The sequence below is a fragment of the Phyllostomus discolor genome, chromosome 12 (genome assembly GCF_004126475.2).
Source record: "Phyllostomus discolor isolate MPI-MPIP mPhyDis1 chromosome 12, mPhyDis1.pri.v3, whole genome shotgun sequence".
Taxonomy (NCBI): domain Eukaryota; kingdom Metazoa; phylum Chordata; class Mammalia; order Chiroptera; family Phyllostomidae; genus Phyllostomus; species Phyllostomus discolor.
The window spans coordinates 5,036,073-5,056,209 of NC_040914.2; the positions used below are offsets into that span (position 1 = coordinate 5,036,073).

The following is a 20,137-nucleotide window of genomic DNA, read 5'->3' on the forward strand; positions in this document are numbered from 1 at the left end:
ATCTCTTGCTGCTTCTAGGATTCTCTCCTTCATTTTTACCTTGGCTAATGTAATTATGATGTGCCTTGGTGTGTTTCTTCTTGGGTCCAACTTCTTTGGGGCTCTCTGAGCTTCCGGGATTTCCTGGAAGTCTATTTCCTTTGCCAGCTTGGGGAAGTTCTCCTTTATTATTTGTTCAAATACGTGTTCAATCTGTTGCTTTTCCTCTACCCCTTCTGGTACCCCTATAATTTCGATGTTGGAATGTTTAAAGATGTCCTGGAGGTTCCTAAGCCTCTCCTCATGTTTTTGAATTCTTGTTTCTTCATTCTTTTCTGGTTGTTTGTTTCTTTCTTCCTTCTGGTCCACACTGTTGATCTGAGTCCCAGTTTCCTTCCCATCACTATTGGTTCCCTGTACGTTTTCCTTTATTTCACTTAGCATAGCCTTCATTTTTTTCATCTAATTTGTGACCAAATTCAACCATTCTGTAAGCATCCTGATTACCAGTATTTTGAACTGTGCATCTGATAGGTTGGCTATCTCTTCATCACTTAGTTGTATTTTTTCTGGAGCTTTCATCTGTCCTTTCATTTGGGCCATTTTTTTTTTTTTTTTGTCTTGACATGCCTGTTACGTAACGAGGGGCGGAGCCTCAGGTATTCACCAGGGCCAGGCAACCCACATCGCTGGGTTGTGATGCTGTTTCTGTGGCAGGGGTCTGAGAAGGAACAATGGCACTTGCTCCACTCTCTGCCAGCTTTCAGTTACTTCCCCCAATTCCCACAAGCAAATTGGGCCCTTCTGGTGCTGATTTCCATGTGGGTGGGTTTGTGTATGTTCTAGGACCCTTGGGTCTCTCCAATGAACTCTCCTGTGAGGCTGGGAGTTTATCCCACTCCCTCAACCCCCACGGGTGTTTTCAATCAGTGGTTTGAGGCTTTATTTCCCTACACTGGGACCCTGGGTTGCATGGTGTGTCTCATTCCCCAATTGTTCCTCCCAGTTTATCTGCACGAAAATGTGGGATCACCTGCTCCACAGCTGCTGCCACAGTCTTGCGGGCCAGCTGCAGCCTTGCGCATTCCACTCCACAATCTGGTGCTGAGTGTGCCAGCTGCTGCCTTGCCCACCCTGGTCCTCTACCACCACTTTGCCACGAGTCCTCTCCATGTGTCCTTCTCTGCTCTTCCTACAGGACTGGATGAGTGTGTCTTTTAACTCCTTGGTTGTCAGATTTTAATATAGTTCGAGATTCTGTCCGTTCTGGTTGTTTTTTGTTTTTAAATTGTTGTCCTTCTTTTGGTCGTGTGAGGAGGCACAGTATGTCTACCTACACCTCCATCTTGACTGGAAGTCCACAAATTTGTTTTTTGATACCATAAATGACTTGATAACATTTCGTAAATGATAAAATCTTTTCAACATTTGGCCTCTACTTATCCATCTTACTTCCAAAAAATAAATGATGTCACCAAAGTCAGCATCAATACTTTTAAGGAATTCCTGGAGTTGGTGATGATTCAGTCCCTTGGCTTTTATGAAATTCACAGTCTTGATGATGGTTTGCATATTATCCAGTTTTAAAGCTTTTATGCATAAATTTTCAAGATGTATTATGCAATAATACTTTGTCAAATGTGACTTTTGAGCAGCAATTGTACTGTTTTCTATTAACTGTGCAAGCCCCATCGTTAGGACAGCATCAGTAAATATATCAGACATGTTGACAACAGACAAAGAAAATCACTTTAACATAGCTTTCACTTCATATAAATCTCTTGATTTAGTTGGGTCTTTTAATAGCACTAAAGAAGTTATTGCTTCAGTGACATTATATTAGTCATTAATGCCTCTAATAAAATTGGCCAGTTGAGCCATATCTGTAGCATCAGTGCTATCATCCATCACCAAAGCATAAAATTTAAAATTAGCAGCTTTACTCCCCAAACTTCTTTCAATAGACATTAAAATTTCTTCAGTTTGCCTGGCTATGGTCAGGTGAGACAAACTGATTTGACAAATATCCCCCTTTTTTTCAGGACAAATTATATCTGCCATGCTTTCTGTACATTGCTTAATATACTCACCATCACTAAATGGTTTTGATTTTTTGTTATTAAATAAGCTACCACATAACTGGTTTTCACAATGGAATCCTCCTGAGCTGTAATGTTCTGAAAAAAAATTTTGTTGAGAAGAGATATTTTTTCCAGTTCTGCTACTTTGTCCTTATGACACACCGAATTCTTCCTACCCATTGAATTGGGCAGCATGGTTTGTTTTCTTTTTTGCATATAATGCCTTTTCAAATCATACTCTTTAAAAACTTGCACAAATTCCGTACAAATTAAGCAGAATGCCTTACTATTTGGCTTGACAAAAAAGTAGTCATATGTGCACTTTTTGTTGAACAATCTTCCTACATTCGTAACTTTTCTTTTTGGGGGTTCTGTTTCCTTTTGAGACGTTGTAGAAGCCATGCTGGGATTAAAAACATAATCATAGATAAGGGATTTTATGAAAATTAATTGACAGGAAAAGACAAAGCAAGGTTTCGGCCTTTCCACAGCCCTCTTGGTTGCCAGGATGAGGCAGACAGCTGATTGTGAAGTGTGGCAGGCAATGTGTGAGGCACCACTGAGGTGTAGAAGTACCTTTAATAATCAAATAAGAATGCTTACCTGACTTCTAAATAACATCAATCACCTAACATTGAAATGGTAGGTTGGAATATTATTTATAATCACTGCCTCACTATATCACCACAAGCACATGTAATGTCTGCTGGTGTCAATCATACTGTCTGCACTTGGAAGATAACACACTGGAAGCCGCACACGACTGTAAAACTGAAGCCATACATACATACAAATAGCAAGAGCATATGTACATTTATTTTACCTGACATTGCAACACGTAATCACAAAAAATCTCACCATGTTTTAAATAAATTTGTGATTTTGTATTGGGCCACATTCATAGTCATCTGGGGTCACAGGTAGCCCATGGCCCGCAGGGTGGACACCCGATTTACATCTTTTTTTAAGCATATTTTATTGATTATGCTATTACAGCTTTCCCAACTTTCCCCCTTGATCCCCCCTCCACCCTCCACCCCCCAACTGTCCAGCATTTCCCCACCCCTGAGTTCATGTTCATGGGTTGTACATATAAGTTCTTTGATTTCTGTTTCATATACCACTCTTAACCTCTCCCCATCCATTTTATGCCTACTGATTATGCTTCTTATTCCCTGTACCTTTCCCCCATTCCTCCCCTGCCCCTCCCACTGAAAACCCTCCGTGTCCATTTCTCTGATTCTGTTCCTGTTCTAATTGTTTGCTTAGTTTTTGTTGTTGTTTTTAGGTTCAGTTGTTGATAGTTGTGAGTTTGTTGTCATTTTACTGTTCATAGTTTTTGATCTTCTTCAATTTCTCAGATAAGTCCCTTTAACATTTCATATAATAAGGGCTTGGTGATGATGAACTCCTTTAACTTGACCTTGTCTGAGAACCACTTTATCTGCCCTTCCATTCTAAATGAAAGCTTTGCTGGATAGAGCAATCTGGGATGTAGGTCCTTGCCTTTCATGACTTCAAATACTTCTTTCCAGCCCCTTCTTGCCTATAAGATTTCTTTTGAGAAATCAGCTGATTACCTTATTGGCACTCCTTTGTAGGTAACTGTCTCCTTTCCTCTTGCTGCTTTTAAGATTCTCTCTTTATCTTTAATCTTGGGTAACTTAACAATGATGTGTCTTGGTGTGTTCCTCCTTGGGTCCAACTTCTTTGGGACTCTCTGGGCTTCCAGGACTTCCTAGAAGTCTACTTTCTTTGCCAGATTGGGGAAGTTTTCCTTCATTATTTGTTCAAATAAGTTTTCAATTTCTTGCTGTTGTTCTTCCCCTTCCAGCACCCCTATAATTCGGATATTGGAACATTGCAGGTTGTCCCAAAGGTTCCTAAGCCTCTCTTCATTTCTTGAATTCTTGTTTCTTCATTCTGTTCCAGTTGGATGTTTATTTCTTCCTTTGTTCCAAATCATCGATTTGAATCTTGGTTTCCTTCCTGTCACTGTTGGTTCCCTGAACATTTTGCTTTATTTCACTTTTGGTATCCTACATTTGTTCTTTCATTTTGCAACCAAGCTCAATCAGTTCTGTGAGCATCTAGATTGCTAGTGTTTTGAATTCCACATCAGTTAGGTTGGCTATCCGCTCATTGCCTAGCTCTTTCTCTGGAATTTTGCTCTGTCCTTCCATTTGGGTCATATTTCTTTGTCTCCACACACCTGTTAAGTTGTAAGGGGGCGGGGCCTTAGGTATTCACCAGGCAACCCTCTTTGTTGCATTGTGGTGCTATCTGTGTGGGAGGGGTCAGAGAGAGAACAGTGCAGTTTGCTTGATGGGCTCTAGCTCCACTTTCCAATGAACTCTCATGTGAGACTGGGAGTGTCTCCCACCATGGCAACCCCTGCCATAGTCCACAGTCAGCTCTGAATCTGTTTCTCATTCAGCCAGCCCCACCCATACAGTCCACCGCCTTGCCCAAGGTCCTTTCGGCCAGCCCCGCCCACACAGCCTACCACCTTGCCCCAGGTGCTCTCCATCCACCTGCCTGTTTCTTTAATTCCTTGGTTGTCAGAGTTCCATGCAGTTTGATTTCTCTGGCACTTCTGGTTGTTTATTGATTTTAGATTGGTTGTTATTCTCCTTTTGGTTATGCGAGGAAGGAAAGGGTTTCAGCCTACACCTCCATCTTGGCCAGAACTCCCCCATTTAAGTCTTAAATGCTAGTTGTTTTTCAGGTCTTCTATAACCTTTCTGATATTCTGTCCTATTTTTTTTATTACTGAGAGGAGCTTTCAAACCCCCAGCTATAGTTGTGTATTTGTCTACTTCTCATTTTAATTTTATCAGTTTTTGCCTTATATATTTTGAAGTTCATGTTCAGCTGCACACATTTAGGAATACTTGTGTCTTCTTAGAAAACAAGCCCCTTTATCATTATGTAATGTTTCTCTTCATCCCTAATAATATTCCTTGTTCTAAAGTCTACATGTTTAATATTAAAGTTGCAACTTCATATTTGTTTTGATTAATATTTTATATCATATTTTTATCATTTATTTTTAATGTATCGTTCTTTTTAAAAAAATAGAACTCCACACTGCCACCCTGGGGGATAAACATATGTGTAAATGTCTTTTTCCTAACTTGGGATGTTGAATTTAATGGAGCCCAAGAAATGTAATTTTATTTTATTTCTTATAATCTATTTTTAATCCTACCTGACATTTTTTTTTCATTGTCTATTAGAGAGAGAAGGAGGGAGAGAGAAAGGAAGAGAGAGTAACCTCGATGCAAGAGAGAGGTATTGATTGGTTGTCTCCTGTACACACCTGGACCAAGGATCAAACCTGCAAACTAGGTATGTGCTCTGACCAGGAACTGAATCTGCAAACTTTTGGTGACTGGACAAAACTCCAAACAACTGAGCCACACAAGTGAGAGCTAATGTATTATTCTTTATATTTAAAATGGGCTTCTTGTAAACAGCATTTAGGGAATCTTTTACCCAGTGTGATAAACTCCATTTTTATCTTTTAACGGGTACATTTAAAATAATTATTGATATAGTTAGATAAATTTCTACCATCTTCTTAGCTGTTTTCTATTTGCTCCACTTGTTCTGCTTTTCAGCCATCCCCAACTTTCTTCCTTGGCTTGGGTAATTGAGCAATTTTTGTTATTCCTTTTATCTCTGAAAAAAACTTAGTGGTTTCTCTAGGTTTTTTCTTTTTTTCCATTAAGAAAATTATTTTTTAAATATATTTTATTGATTATTCTATTATAGTCCCATTACACCCTTTCATTCCCCTCCACCCTGCACACTCTCTCCCACCCACATTATCCCCCATCAGTTCATGTCCATGTGTCATAAGTTCTTTAGCTTCTACATTCCCCATACTACTCTTGCCCTCCCCATCTATTTTCTACCTACCATCTATGCTATTTATTCTCCATACCTTTTCCCCCTCTCTCCTCTTCCCACTCCCCTGTTGCTAACCCTCCATGTGATCTCTATTTCTGTGGTGCTGCTCCTGTTCTGGTTGTTTGCTTAGTTTGCTTTTGTTTTAGGTGTCATTGTTAATAATTGTGAGTTTGCTGTTACTTTACTGTACATGTTTTTTATCTTCTTTTTCTTAGATAAGTCCCTTTAACATTTCATAAAATAAGGGCTTGGTGATGATGAACTCCTTTAACTTGACCTTGTCTGAGAACCACTTTATCTGCCCTTCCATTCTAAATGAAAGCTTTGCTGGATAGAGCAATCTGGGATGTAGGTCCTTGCCTTTCATGACTTGGAATACTTCTTTCTGGCCCCTTCTTGCCTGCAAGATCTTTTTTGAGAAATCAGCTGATAATCTGATGGGAACTCCTTTGTAGGTAACTGTCTCCTTATCTCTTGCTGCTTCTAGGATTCTCTCCTTCATTTTTACCTTGGCTAATGTAATTATGATGTACCTTGGTGTGTTCCTCCTTGGGTCCAACTTCTTTGGGATTCTCTGAGCTTCCTGGAAGTCTATTTCCTTTGCCAGATTGGTCACGTTCTCTTTTATTATTTGTTCATATAACTTTTACATTTGTTGCTCTTCCTCTTCCCCTTCTGGTACCCCAAAAGATGTCCTGGAAGTTCCTAAGCCTCTCCTCATTTTTTGAATTCTTGTTTCTTCATTCTTTTCTAGTTGTTTGTTTCTTTCTTCCTTCTGGTCCACTCCATTGATTTGAGTCCCAGTTTTCTTCCCATCACTATTGGTTCCCTGTGCATTTTCCTTCATTTCACTTATTGTAGCCTTCATGTTTTCATCTAATTTGCGACCAAATCCATCCAATTCTGTGAGCATCCTGATCACCAGTGCTTTGAACTGTGCATCTGATAGGTTGGCTATCTCTTGTTTGCTTAGTTGTACTTGCTGTAGCACTTTGATCTGTTCTTTCATTTGGGCCATTTTTTGGGGGGAGGGGTGCTTGTCTCATCTGTTATGTATCAGGGGCAGAGGCCTAGGTGTTCACCAGGGCAGGGCAGCTCAGTGGCTGGGTTGTGATGCTGTATATGGGGGCGGGGTCCAAGAGAGAACAATGGTGCTTGCTCCTCACTCTCTGTGGATTTCAGTCCCTTCCGCCACTTCCCCCAAGCAAACTGGGCCTTTCCGATGCTAATTCCTGCATGAGTGGGCTTGTGCACATTCTAGGACCCTGTGAGTCTCTCCAATGAACTCTCCTGTGAGGCTGGGAGTCTCTCCCTGTGCCTCAATCCCCACAGGTGTTTTCAATCAGTGTCCCGAGGCTCTATTTCCCAGTGCTGGGATCCTGGTTTGTGCGCAGTGCCTTGCTTCACAGTCGCCACCTCGCTGGGTCTGCCAGCTGCCACCTGCACACCCAGGGTCTGCCTGCTATGGTCTTGCATGCCTAGGATGCCTTACACGCCCAGTCCCACCACTCTTTGTGCCAAGGCCCCTCTCTGCCTGGCTGCTGGACTCTGCCCCTCCTGTAAGTCTGGATGCATGTGTCTATTTTAACTCCTTGGTTGTCCGACTTCCATACAATTCAATTTTCTGTCAGTTCTGGTTGTTATTCTGTTTCTAAATTGGTGTAGTCCCTATCTTGGTTGTGTGAGGAGGCACAGTGTGGCTACCTACACCTCCATCTTGGCCAGAAGTCTCTCTCTAGGTTTTTACAATATCTATTTCTTATTAATCTGAGTCTACCTTCAAATAGTATATCTTGTTGTATAGAAACTTACAACAATATATTCCAAATTCCTCCCTCCCATCCTTTCTGCTATAGTTATGATATATTTTAGTTTTACCTATGCTATAAACATATAATATTTACTTCAATCTTTTAGCTTTTAGAGCAAATAAAAATAAAATGAATTTTATTTTACCCTTATTTACTTCAATTCTAATGTTCTTCAATTCTTTGTACATATTCAAGTTTGAACAACTTCTACCTAAAGAACTTCCTCCTTTAGCATTTCCTGTAGAGAAGTCTGCTAGTGCAGGTTTTTGTTTAACTGAAAAAATCTTTATTCTTCATTTTTGAAGAATATTTTTGCTTGTTATAGAATTGTGGATTGATAGCTTTTATCTTTCAGAGCACTCTGAAAATTTGTCAGCTGTATGTGATTCTTATCCTTATTCTTCAGTAGGTAATGTTTCTATTTCTCTTGTTGCCTTCAAATTTTTTATCCTTATCTTTATTTTTCAGCAGTTTAAATATGATATGAAACTTTTCAGAAAGAAGACTTGCTCATGCACGGCAACTGGGACACTTAGCTGATCTTCCAAAGGACAAAGTGAACATCCAACAGAATCTTAGCTGATAAGAAGTTTGGAAGCCAAAGTATGCAGAGGAAGCTTCAAAACAGGCAGTAAAGAGGTTTCATAGCCAGATGTGGAAAGTCTGGGACATGGCACCAGAAATCATGGCTGCCAGGGAAAAACATCGGAGGAGAGCCAGGTCAGTGAGAGCTAGCCTAGCAGCTCCCTCCCCTTCCAGGATGGGCAAATTGCAGACCTGCTCTAGGAGAGACATGAATGCTCTCTCATGAGGGGGATGAGGAAGGCAAGGCAGGCAGGGGGATGAGGAAGGCAAGGCAGACAAACACCAGGTGTGCCACCAGCTGGTGCCTGAAGCTGGGGCAGCGGTTGCCAGGACAGTGCCAGAGAGTGGGAAGAATCCTAGCGGCAACTGGAGCTGGCAGAAGGGTGGGCTGTGACTGGCGACTGCCTGAGAGTTGAAGTGTAAGGAAAGCTGGGCAGTGGCTTGGAGCATCAGTAGCACCCAAAGAGACTTTTTTCAAAAGGGGAACTAGGGTACACTGGGAGAGGACCACAGATGCATAGCTGCCAACCATCAGGGAGGGAGGATTGTGGGTGCAATTTACTCCCACTCAGTGCCCTTCACAGATTGATCAAAGGGGTGCAAAGTGAGGTGGTTTATTGGCACCAGGCCAGCACAACTGTGCAAAGTGGAGAATGCATGCCACACAGTGCTCTGAGGGCATGGACTGGAAACTGGGCACCTGAGATTACCGTTGCCCACGCTGAGCCCCATTCCTTGCCCAACCACCAAAGAGGAAAAACCAAGCCCAACCCCCCACTGCCTGTAAAAGCCAGGAAGATCTGCAAAACTGTCCCTGCTGGCTTAACAACAACCATCAGGGGTCTTTTTATTCCCCCAAGAGTAAGGCAGGAGGACATGGAGCTGAGACAAAACCAGAGATCCACAAAGAAGTCAGAAGGTGAACACCAAAGGCTGAGACAAATTTCACCTTAATCTTCATCAGAACTTGCATGGTTTCTATTATTTATCTTCTTTCTTTTCATTTATTTAGAATTTTTGTTTGTATTTTTCTCCTTATCAGATTGCATTTTAACTCTTCTTCTTTCACTTCACTCATAGTCCAAATAACTCACTACTCTTGGCCTTTTACTTTTTATTATTTTTATTCAGATTACATATTTTTTATCATGTTATTTCCATCCCAAATCCCACACAGCACCCTTCCCTGGTCTTAAAGCATTTCACAATCTTCCTAAACTTTATTACTATTGTGGTAAACTTCTTTTTTTTTCACACTACACTGTGTTCCTATCTCTTATTCTCACCACTTCTCCTCCATCTAACCTCACATAAGTGCTCTTCTTTCTTAAGTCAGCTCACAATCTTTTCCCCCTCTTGTAAGAGTCTTATCTCTCTTCCACCTTTTATAAACAGTGGCTAGTTGGGCAAAATACCCTGGTTGTTGCTGTACTTCTCCAACAGATCTCCTCTTTGTTCACTATTTGTACTTTAAATACCACAGAATATTTGCCCTCTGTCTTACTCCATTTTGCCTTCCCCCTGCCCCTGATCAGTTGGGTGAGGAATTTTATTTCATTTATTTTCTTTTTTCCCCTCTCTCAATGTTGGCTTTACTCCTTGTTCTTATTAATTTGCTTCCCCCATCCTCTCAAAATCATTTTTCTTTATAGTAGACATCTTATATTCACTTTTCACTTTGCTAGAATATTCCTATTCCCGTTCCACCTTTATTAAACTTCATTATGCTATCATTGCTCAGCCCTGCTGTGGGTTTGCTGCAGTTTTGTTCTCGTTGAGCCAAAACCTTTCAATTTTGCTTAAAACCACATAGTATACTCTTCCCATGCCTTACCTTACCCCATTGTTCCCATTGTCTTTTGTGTTTTATGTACATTTTAAATTTTGTTCTCTCCCTTTCTTCATTTTGGTTTTATCCCTACTCTTACCAATTCTCCTCCATATTACCACACAATAACATTTGCCCCTCTTTTAGTTATCTCATATTCCCTTTGTCATATCTTACAATATCCATAATCTCTCTTCAATTTTATTAATCTTTGCTCAATAGAAATTCAGATTGCTGATGTGGTAGGGGGGTTCTTTTTGCTGACATAGGTTTGGTTATTGGGTAACACTGATTTGTTAACCAGTATTTGTACAACAGCATAGAAGATGAGGTGAGAGTTGTGACTACCATTAAGCCCACTGGAAGGAAGAAAACACCAATAAAATAGCCAGAAACAAGTAAACACCAAGTATAATAAGAGTCCACACAAATGGAAGAAAGGGAAACCCAAGAGCATCCAGACAACAAGATCAAAGAGACTGTACCACTGAGTCTTACAAAACTCCTACCATAGAAGCTCATCCCACAATGATTGGCAAAGCAGAGTATCCTGAGATGCAGAAACAAAACAAAAAGGAGTCACATAAAATGGGAAGACAAAGAATGAAACCACAACCAAAAGGCATGGAAGACCCCCTATAAAAGAGCTAAGTGAAATAGAAGCAAGCAAACTATCAGACACAGAATTCAAAAAAGTGGTTATAATGATGTTCCAGGAACTCAATGACAACTACATGGAATTAAGCAGAAACTATAACAGCATGAAAAAGGAAATAGAAACAATAAAAAAAACAAGGAAGATATAACAAATACAATATCTGAAATAAAAATACATAAGAAAAAATTACAAGTAGGCTGGATGAAGCAGAGAACCAAATAGTGAGCTGGAAGACAAGGTAGAAAGAAATACCCACGTAGAGCAGCAGCACGAAAAAAGACTCAAAAAGTCTGAGGAGAGCTTAAGGGAACCTCAGGACAACATGAAACACAACAAATTCAAATCATAGGATACCAGAAGGAGAAGAAAAGGAGCAAAGAATAGAAAACCTGTTTGACTGCCTGGCTTATCTCACTTAGCATAATGCTCTCCAGTTCCATCAATGCTGTCACAAAGGGTAGGACCTCCTTCTTTCTTTCTGCAGTGTAGTATTCCATTCTGTAAATGTACCATAGTTTTTTGATCCATGCACTTACAGATGGGCACTTAGGTTGTTTCTAGCACTTGGCTATTATAAATTGTACCGCTATCTCACCTTTAAGTGGAACCTAGTAAACAAAACAAGCAAACAAGCAAAATGTAACCAGAGACATTGAAATTAAGAACAAACAGACAGTAACCAGAGGGGAGATGGGATGGGATAATGGGAGGAAAAGGGTGAAGGGTTTTCAGGAACAACGATAAAGGACACATGGACAAGCCAATAGTGGGTGGAATCAGGGGAGGCAAGTGGGGATGGCTGGGGTAGCAGGGAGAGGTGAAGGAAAAAGGCAGACAACTATACTTGAAGAACAACAATAAAATTTTAAAAAAATGGGAAAAAAGAAAGAAAACCTGTTTGGAAAAAATAATGACAGAAAAATTCCTGAACCTAGAGGGGAACAGCCATAGAACCCGAGGAAGCATAGAGGATCCCAATCAAGATGAACCCAAAGAGGCCTTTTCCAAGACACATCATAATTAAAATGCCAAATTTTAAAAACAAAGAAACAATCTTAAAAGCAGCAAGGGAGAAACAGATAGTAACATACAAATAAGTGCCAATAAGGCTAGCAGCTGACTTCTCAACAGGAATACTACAATCCAGAAGGTAATGGCAAGAAATATTCCAAGTAATGGAAAAAAAGTCTGCCACCAAGACTACTCTACCAAGTGAGGCTCTCAATTAAAATGGAAGGCCAAATAAGGAGTTTCCCAGACAAAATAAGTCTAAAAGAATACACTTCCACCAAACCAGGATTTCAAGATACAACAAAGGGACTGCTTTAAAAAGAGGAAAAGAGAGACAGAGTAACACAGCTACAAAGGGTTAAAATGGCACTGAGTAAGTACCTATTAATAATTACTTTAAATATAAATGGATTAAATGCCCCAATCAAAAGACATAGGGTAACTGACTAGATAAGAAAACATGACCCATACATATGCTGCCTACAAGACACACATCTCAGAAAAAAAGACCTACGGTGAAGACTGAAAGGGAAGAGTTGGAAAAAAATATTCCAAGCAAATGGACAGGAAAAAAAACATGGGGTAGCAACACTTATTTCAGACAAAACAGACTTCAAAACAAAGGCCATAGAAAGAGACACAGAAGGACTCCGTAATACTCAAGGGAAGAATCCATCAAGAAGACATAAAACATTGTAAACATATATGTACCCAACATAGGAGCACCCAAATATATAAGGAAAACCTTGGAGGACTTCAAGAAAAAGACAGAGAGCAACACACTTATAGTCGGGCATTTTAACACCTCACTGTCAAAAATGGATATACCTTCCAAACAAAGTATCAACAAAGATATTGTGATGCTGAACAGACACATTACATCAAATAGACTTAACTGATATATACAGAACCTTTCATTCCAAAGAAGCAAAATACACATTCTTTTCAAATGCACATGCACCATTTTCAAAGACAGACTACATGAAAGGACACAAAACAAGCCTCAACAAATTAAAAAATATTGAAATCATATCAAGCATTTTCTCTGACAAGGGACTGAAACTAGAAACCAACTTCAAGGAAAAAACTCAAAAACATTCAAATTCATGGAGAATAAATAGCATGCTATTAAACAATGAATGGGTTAACGAGCTCAAGGAAAAAATCAAACAAAATTTTAGAAACAAAGAAAATGAACTCCCAACAGTCAAAAACCTATAGGACACAACAAAGGCAGTCCAGAGAGGGAAGATTATAGCGATAGAGTCCTACCTAAAAAAGATAGACACATTTCAAATAAACAACCTAACCCCACATCTACAAGAATTGGAGGAACAACAAGAAACAAAGTCCAGAGCAAGTAGAAGGAGGGAAATAACCAAGATCAGAGCAGAATTAAATGACATAGAGACTAAAAGAATAATTCAAAGGATCCATAAATCCAGGAGTTGGTTCTTTGAAAAGATCAAAAAAATCAACAAGCCTTTAAGCAGACTCATCAAGAAAAAAGGAGAAGACCCAAATAAATAAAATCAGAAATGAAAGAGAAGAAATTATAACTGATACCACAGAAATACAAAGGAATGTAAGAAATCACTACCAACAACTACATGCCAAGAAATTTGAGAACCTGGGTGAAATGGACAAATTTCTAAAAACACAATCTTCCAAAACTGAATGAAGCAGAAGCAGAAAGCATTAACAGACCGGTAACAGCTGACAAAATTGAAGCAGTAATCAAAAAACTCCCGTCACACAAAAGTGCTGGACTGGATGGTTGCACAGTAGAATTTTATAAAACATTTAAAGAGCTAACCTCTATCCTTCACAAACTATTCCAAAAAATCCAAAAAGAGAAAAGACTCCCTAACACTTGTTATGAGGCCAGCATCATCCTAATCCCAAAATTAGATAAACACACAACAAAGAAAGAAAACTACAGGTTGATATTGCTGATGAACATAGATGCTGAATTCCTCAACAAAATATTGGGAAATCGCATGCAGCAATATATTAAAAAGATCATACACCATGACCCAGTGGGATTTATCCCAGGGATGAAAGGATGGTTCAATATTCACAAGGAAAGACAAAAATCACATGAATGTATCAATAGATGTGAAAAAATCATTTGATATGGTATAGCACCCTTTATGATAAAAAAAACTCAGCAAAGTGGGAATAGAGGGAGCATTCCTCAACATAATAAAGACCACATAGAGAAACCTACAGCCAACATCATACTTAACAGGCAAAAACTAAAAACTTTCCCACTAAGATTAGGACCACTTCTATTCAGAGCAATCAGACAGAAAAAGAAATAAAAGTCATTGAGACAGGAAAGGAGGAAGTAAAACTGTCATTATTTGTAGATGACATGATAGTGCACCTAGAAAACACTGTAGACTTTACTCAATAAGTGAATTTGGCAAAACAGTAGGATACAAAGTCAATATTCAGAAATTGAAAGCATTTTTGTATACCAACAATCAAATACCAAAAACAGATATTAGGAAAAATATCCCATTTGCTATAGCAACAGGAAAAATAAACCACCTAGGAATAAACCTAACCAAGAAGGTAAAAGACCTATACTGGGAAAACTATACAACACTAAAGAAAGAAATTAAGAAAGGCACAAATAAATGGAAGCATATACCATGGTCATGGACTGGAAGAATTAACATCATCATAATGTCCATACTATCCAAAGCAATTTCTAGATTCAAAACAATCTCTATTAAAATATGACTGACATATTTCACAGATACAGAACAAATATTTCAAAAATTCATATGGAACCATAAATGACCCCGAAAGCTTTGCAATTTTGAGAAACAAGTGCAAAGTAGGAGTGACCACAATACCCAATATCAAACAATATCACAAGGCCACTGTAATCAAAACATCTGGTACTGGCAATAAGAACAGACACATACATCAATGGAACAGATGTGTCTGTTCTAATGGAATAAGAGACCCCAGAAATAAACCCAAGTCTCTATGGTCAATTAATATTTGACAAAGGGGGCAGGAGCATAAAATGGAGTAAAAATAGCCTCTTCAACAAACTGTGCTGGGAGAGCTGGATGGGTACATGAGAAAAGATGAAACTAGACCACAAACTTACAGCATACACAAAAATAAATTCAAGATGGATAAAAGACTTAAATATAAGTTGTGACACCATAAAAGTCCTAAAAGAAAACACAATCAGTAAAATATCAGATATCCTATACAGCAATATCTTCACTGATGTATCTCCTAGAGCAAGGGACATAAAGGAAAGAATAAACAAATGGGACTACATCAAATTGAAAAGCTTCTGCACAATTAAAGAAAACATCAGCAAAATTAAAGGGATCAAATTGTATGAGAAAACATATTTGTTTGCCAATGATACCTCAGACAAGGATTTGATCTCCAAAATATATAAAGAACTCATACGACTCAACAGCAGAAAGACAAACAATTCAATTAAAAAATGCGCAAAGGGTCCTGGCTGGTGTAGCTCAGTGGATTGAGCATGGGCTGAGGACCAAAGGGTCGCAAATTGGATTCCTAGTCAGGGTACATGCCTGGGTTACAGGCCAGGTCCACAGTGGGGGCCACATGAGAGGCAACCACACATTGATATTTCTCTTCCTCTCTTCCTGCCTCCCTTCCCTTCTTTCTAAAATTAAATAAATAAAATCTTTTTTAAAAATGTGCAAAGGACCTGAAAGAGGACATACAGTGGGCACAAAGACATATGAAAGGATGTGCAACATCACTAGCCTTCACAAAGATGCAAATTAAAACCACAATGAGATACCCTTTCACCCCTTCAGAATGGCCATCATTAATAAATCAACAAAGAACAAGTGCTGGTGAGGTTGTAGAGAAAAGAGAGCCCTAGTGCACTGTTGGTGGGAATGCAGACTGGTGCAGCCACTGTGGAAAACAGTATGGAATTTCCTCAGAAAACTACAAATGGAAGTGCCTTTCGATCCAATGATCCTTCTGCTGGGATTATGCCCTAAGAATCCTGAAACACTAATTCAAAAGAACCTATGCACCCCAAATTTCATAGCAGCGCAATTTTAATAGCCAAGTGCTAGAAGCAATCTAAGTGTCCATCAGTAAATGAGTGGATCAAAAAACTGTGGACCATTTACACAATGGAATACTATGCAACAAAAAGAATGAAGGAGCTCCTACCCTCTGGGACAGCATGGATGAAACTGGAGAGTATTATGGTAAATGAAATAAACCAGGTGGTGAAAGACAAATACCATATGATCTTACCTATAAGTGGAACCTAATGAACAAAACAAACAAAAGAGCAAAACAGAACCCGAGACTTGGAAATAAAGAACAAACTGACAGTGAAAAGAGGGAAGGGGATAAAGGGGTAACAGGGGAAAGAAAGGGAAGGGTCTAGTCAAGTAATGTGTATAAAGGACCCATGGTAATGTAGAACAGCCTGGGGACTGACTGAGGAGACGCAGGACAGGGGAGAGCAACTGGGGGGAAAACTGGGACAATTGTAACCGAAAAACAATAAAATTTTTTTAAATAAACAAATATCATCTAAATGCTAATAATTCCCAAATGTATGTCTCCAACCTAGATCTTAGATCTTTCTTTTGAAATTCGGACTTGTGTATCTCACTGCGAACTTAGTACCTCCAACTGAATGTCTAATTGGTACCTCCCACTTCACATAAACTAAAATCTCACTATCTCCCTAAGCCCCAAGCCAGTTTTTCCTTTTTTCTTTCCTTTCTCAGCTAATGATAACTCTATTCTTCAAGTTGTTCAGCTAAAAAAAATACTGTGACATCTTGTCACACTTACATTCCACATCAGTTTTATCAGCAATTGTATCAGCTTTGTCTTCAAGTTTTATGTAGTACGTGATTACTTCTCATCATTTTTACTTCTCTGGTCCAGGTCACCAACATCTTTCCCCTAGTTCTTGCAATAGTTTCCAAATTGGTCTCTCCACTTCTGCCCTTTCTCCATTCTTCTTCCCATAGTCCTCTCATCAGAGCAGCCAAAGCAATCATCTTAAATTATTTGCAGGTAATATCACTCCCATGTTCAAAACTCTCCAACAGCTTCCCATCTCATTTAGATTAAAAGCCAAAATCATTAATATGGCCCATAAGGCCCAACCTGATCTGCCCTACTTCCTTCCACTTATCATTTTTCTCTCATCTCTCACCACTCACCCTCTCATTTGTTCTGTTTCAGTCACGCCAGCCTCTTCATTTTAACTGCATGTTACCACCTCTGGGCTTTATAACTGTTGTTCACTCTGCCTGGAATAACCTACCCTCAACTACACACATACCTAGTTCCTTTACATCCTTCATATTTTTATTTATACATTTTAAGATTCCTACCCCATCCTAAAACTCCAACTCCCATTCCTAATTCTATTTATCTTTCTGCTTTATATTTTATCTTAGTATTTTTCACTATTTAATGTATGTTATATTTAATTTACCTCACTTATTATCTGGCCCTTAACCATGTAAGTACCATAACAGCAGGCAGTTTGTCTCCTTTGTTCAATGCTACATCCCAAGCATTTAGAATTGTTCCTGACCCACATACAGCATTCAATAAATGGTGGAGTAAATGAATGAATGAATCCTTAATACATTAAGGACTTTGAAAAAATAAATTTGAAAATAGAACATCACTTTAGGAAACAAAATTCATAAAAATATTTTAATGCTTGCCTTCAGTAGTAATCAAATAACTGCAAATTAAAGAAATTATTTTACATCTACGAGGTTAACAAATTAATATTTCTCTGTGTTTATTTGTAACAGGTGTTAGAATATGACATTTGGTTTGACTTATTCATATATTTAGAGACTGTAAAGTTATAAAGCATCTGAACTATGCATTAACTTCTTAGGTAGAAAGATAGTTACAGATATATGGGTAGATTTGTTTTTAAAGTTTCAATAAAACTTTTTATTTTAGGTTTGAAAAGGCTTAGTACTTTTCTAATGATTCTCAGCCAGCTGATTTTACTCCAGAAAGCTAAGAAGAATATAATAAGAAAACTTCTTATAAAATGTTCAGTGCAAAACAATTTTGAGCAAGAAGTGTTTGTGCGAAGACTGTTTTCTTAGTCTCCCTCCTGATTCTTCATTCCAGGAAGCTTCCCCATACTCAAATGGGTACCTGAGATCTCAGTGATTTTTTCATTTATTACTAAGACTATTAAGTGGAAAACAGGCAAGTGGGTCTAATGTGTCAATAACATCTAATGACATGGCAGTTCTTAACGTGTGTCTGAGGACACTGTCTGGATCAATTCAACATGGTTTTGTCATTCTTTAGAGCTGAACTTTGATCCTTAAAACTTAGGGACACTGCAAGTATTTCGTAGCCGTCTCACCACTGCAGGCCCTCTGCACCACACTACACTCTGAGCCGTGAGAGCAGGACCACTTTCTGCCTTGTTCTCTACTATATCCCCAGGGTCCTCTGAAGTGCAGTTCACATGGAATGTATTCGGTGAAAATGCATTAAGTATCTGAGTGACCAGCACACAAAAACTGTCTGTCTGTGGCATCCAATTTTGATGGCATCCAAACCAGACTCTAAGGAACTCTTTACCCAAAATTTACTGTATCATGCCTCCAGCATTTATTCAATTTTTACAAAGATTACTAATATTAATGATATCCATTGTTATCAAGAGTGTATGAATATGAATACATGCAATCTTATACAATGACAATAATACTGCAGGTTATTGGAACCTCAGACGATTATAACTGGATATATTGAGGGAGCCGTTAATAGGAGCATACATTTTGACCCATGAGTTCCACCACTAGGAGCCTGTACCACCTCACGACCCCAAAATTAGTAAAGTGCACTATAAGCACTAGTGTTTATCGGCAACTCTGTATATTGCAATTTAGGGCAGAGAGTCAGGGAAAAGGAGCGTGAAGTTAGTATGCCATAAAACAACGTGACTAATACACAAAAATACAATTTAAACATTAAAACAAGGTATTAGGGCTATTGACGTCTCATATGAAAACCTATTTCTTATTACCGTTACCAAAGAAATGAAACACTGATACAATCTCCCAAATCTACACACACAACCGTATTCTACCTTCCATCCACGGAGTTTCTCGTTCACTCACCGACCCCAGCATAGTCAGGCACGCTCTCACGCGCGTTCATATTGAAGCATAAAAGGAAAAACACATCCACCAAAATCGCTTATACACACGACCCCACGGCCACACTTTGTCACAAATATCTGGCAAATACAGTAACGTCGTGCCACGCGCTGTCTTCAACAGGCCACTCACGCGGACCACCCGCACGGGCAAAGCCCTGCAGGGCATCCTCCTCCAACAACACAGGCAATGGTCCGCAGGCCCCTACTCCCACCCGGCACCAAGTCCCGGCCTCCGAGCTCGCAGCTGCCTGAGGACTCACCACCGGGCTCGCAGACAAAGGCCCCAGTTCCACATCTCAACGCCGTCCAAGTGGCACAGCTGGTGCGTGGTGCTGCAGGGACTCCACGATGGTCAGTACGGGCTGCGGCTGGGGGCAGCGCGAGCCTCGGGTGGTTAGAAGCTGGACGACACTTCCCACACCCCTCCGCGGCTCACCCAGGCTGGACTGTTTTTTCCTTTTGCATATACTGTCAAAAACCAACAGCGGTGTTTAAGGGCCCCCAGATCTGCAGAGGAAGCTCGATTTAAGTTTCAGGGAAGCAGCTTCCCTTAATCCCGGGACTCGGAGTCCGTGGGAGTGCCACTTTGTGCTGAAAAGAATCTGAAAAGGTCCACAGCTTTCCTGCACCGGACTACATTCCCCAGAAGCCTTAGCGGCACAAATCTGTATCTGCAAAAAAAGCACCTTAACAGGATGTTCAGGTTCCTGGGGTTACGGTGCCTGGTCCAGTAAGGGAGCACAACTCAGTCGGTTTAGTTCCGTCTGGTGTGGGCTGCACCTAAGACCGGACTTCAGCGGGATAAAGGTGGTTGGACAGTTAGGCCTGCTGGCGGGTCTAGACCGGCCAGCCTGAGCCTCGAGTTTCTGGCGGCAGTCAGAAAGGGGAGGAGTTGCCTTGTATGATTGTGTGTTGAAAATTGTAGCTGTGAATTCTGTGGTAGGGAGTCTGTGGAGTCGAGAGATTCTGAGGTCCACTGACTTTGGGGGTCGTGCGAATTTGCACCCATTTGTGTGATTATGGTCGCATCTTATATTGTGACCATTTGATTCTGATCCTGAA

At 39.8% G+C, this 20,137-nt stretch overlaps 1 protein-coding gene across 2 annotated transcripts in view; it reads right to left on the reverse strand.

Annotated features, from left to right (window-relative positions):
* The window catches only part of ZNF569 (zinc finger protein 569), a 66,599-nt gene extending 46,778 nt beyond the window's left edge, over positions 1 to 19,821 (reverse strand). The window contains exon 1 of one of the 2 annotated variants that reach the window (XM_036012910.1): positions 19,512 to 19,821. In XM_036012910.1, coding sequence (XP_035868803.1) covers positions 19,512 to 19,540 — 29 coding nt within the window. In that variant the 5' untranslated portion in view covers positions 19,541 to 19,821. Of the gene's footprint in view, positions 1 to 19,335 lie in introns of both variants that reach the window. The other variant, XM_028529708.2, reaches the window with a different exon arrangement.
* Positions 19,822 to 20,137: the final 316 nt, after the last annotated feature.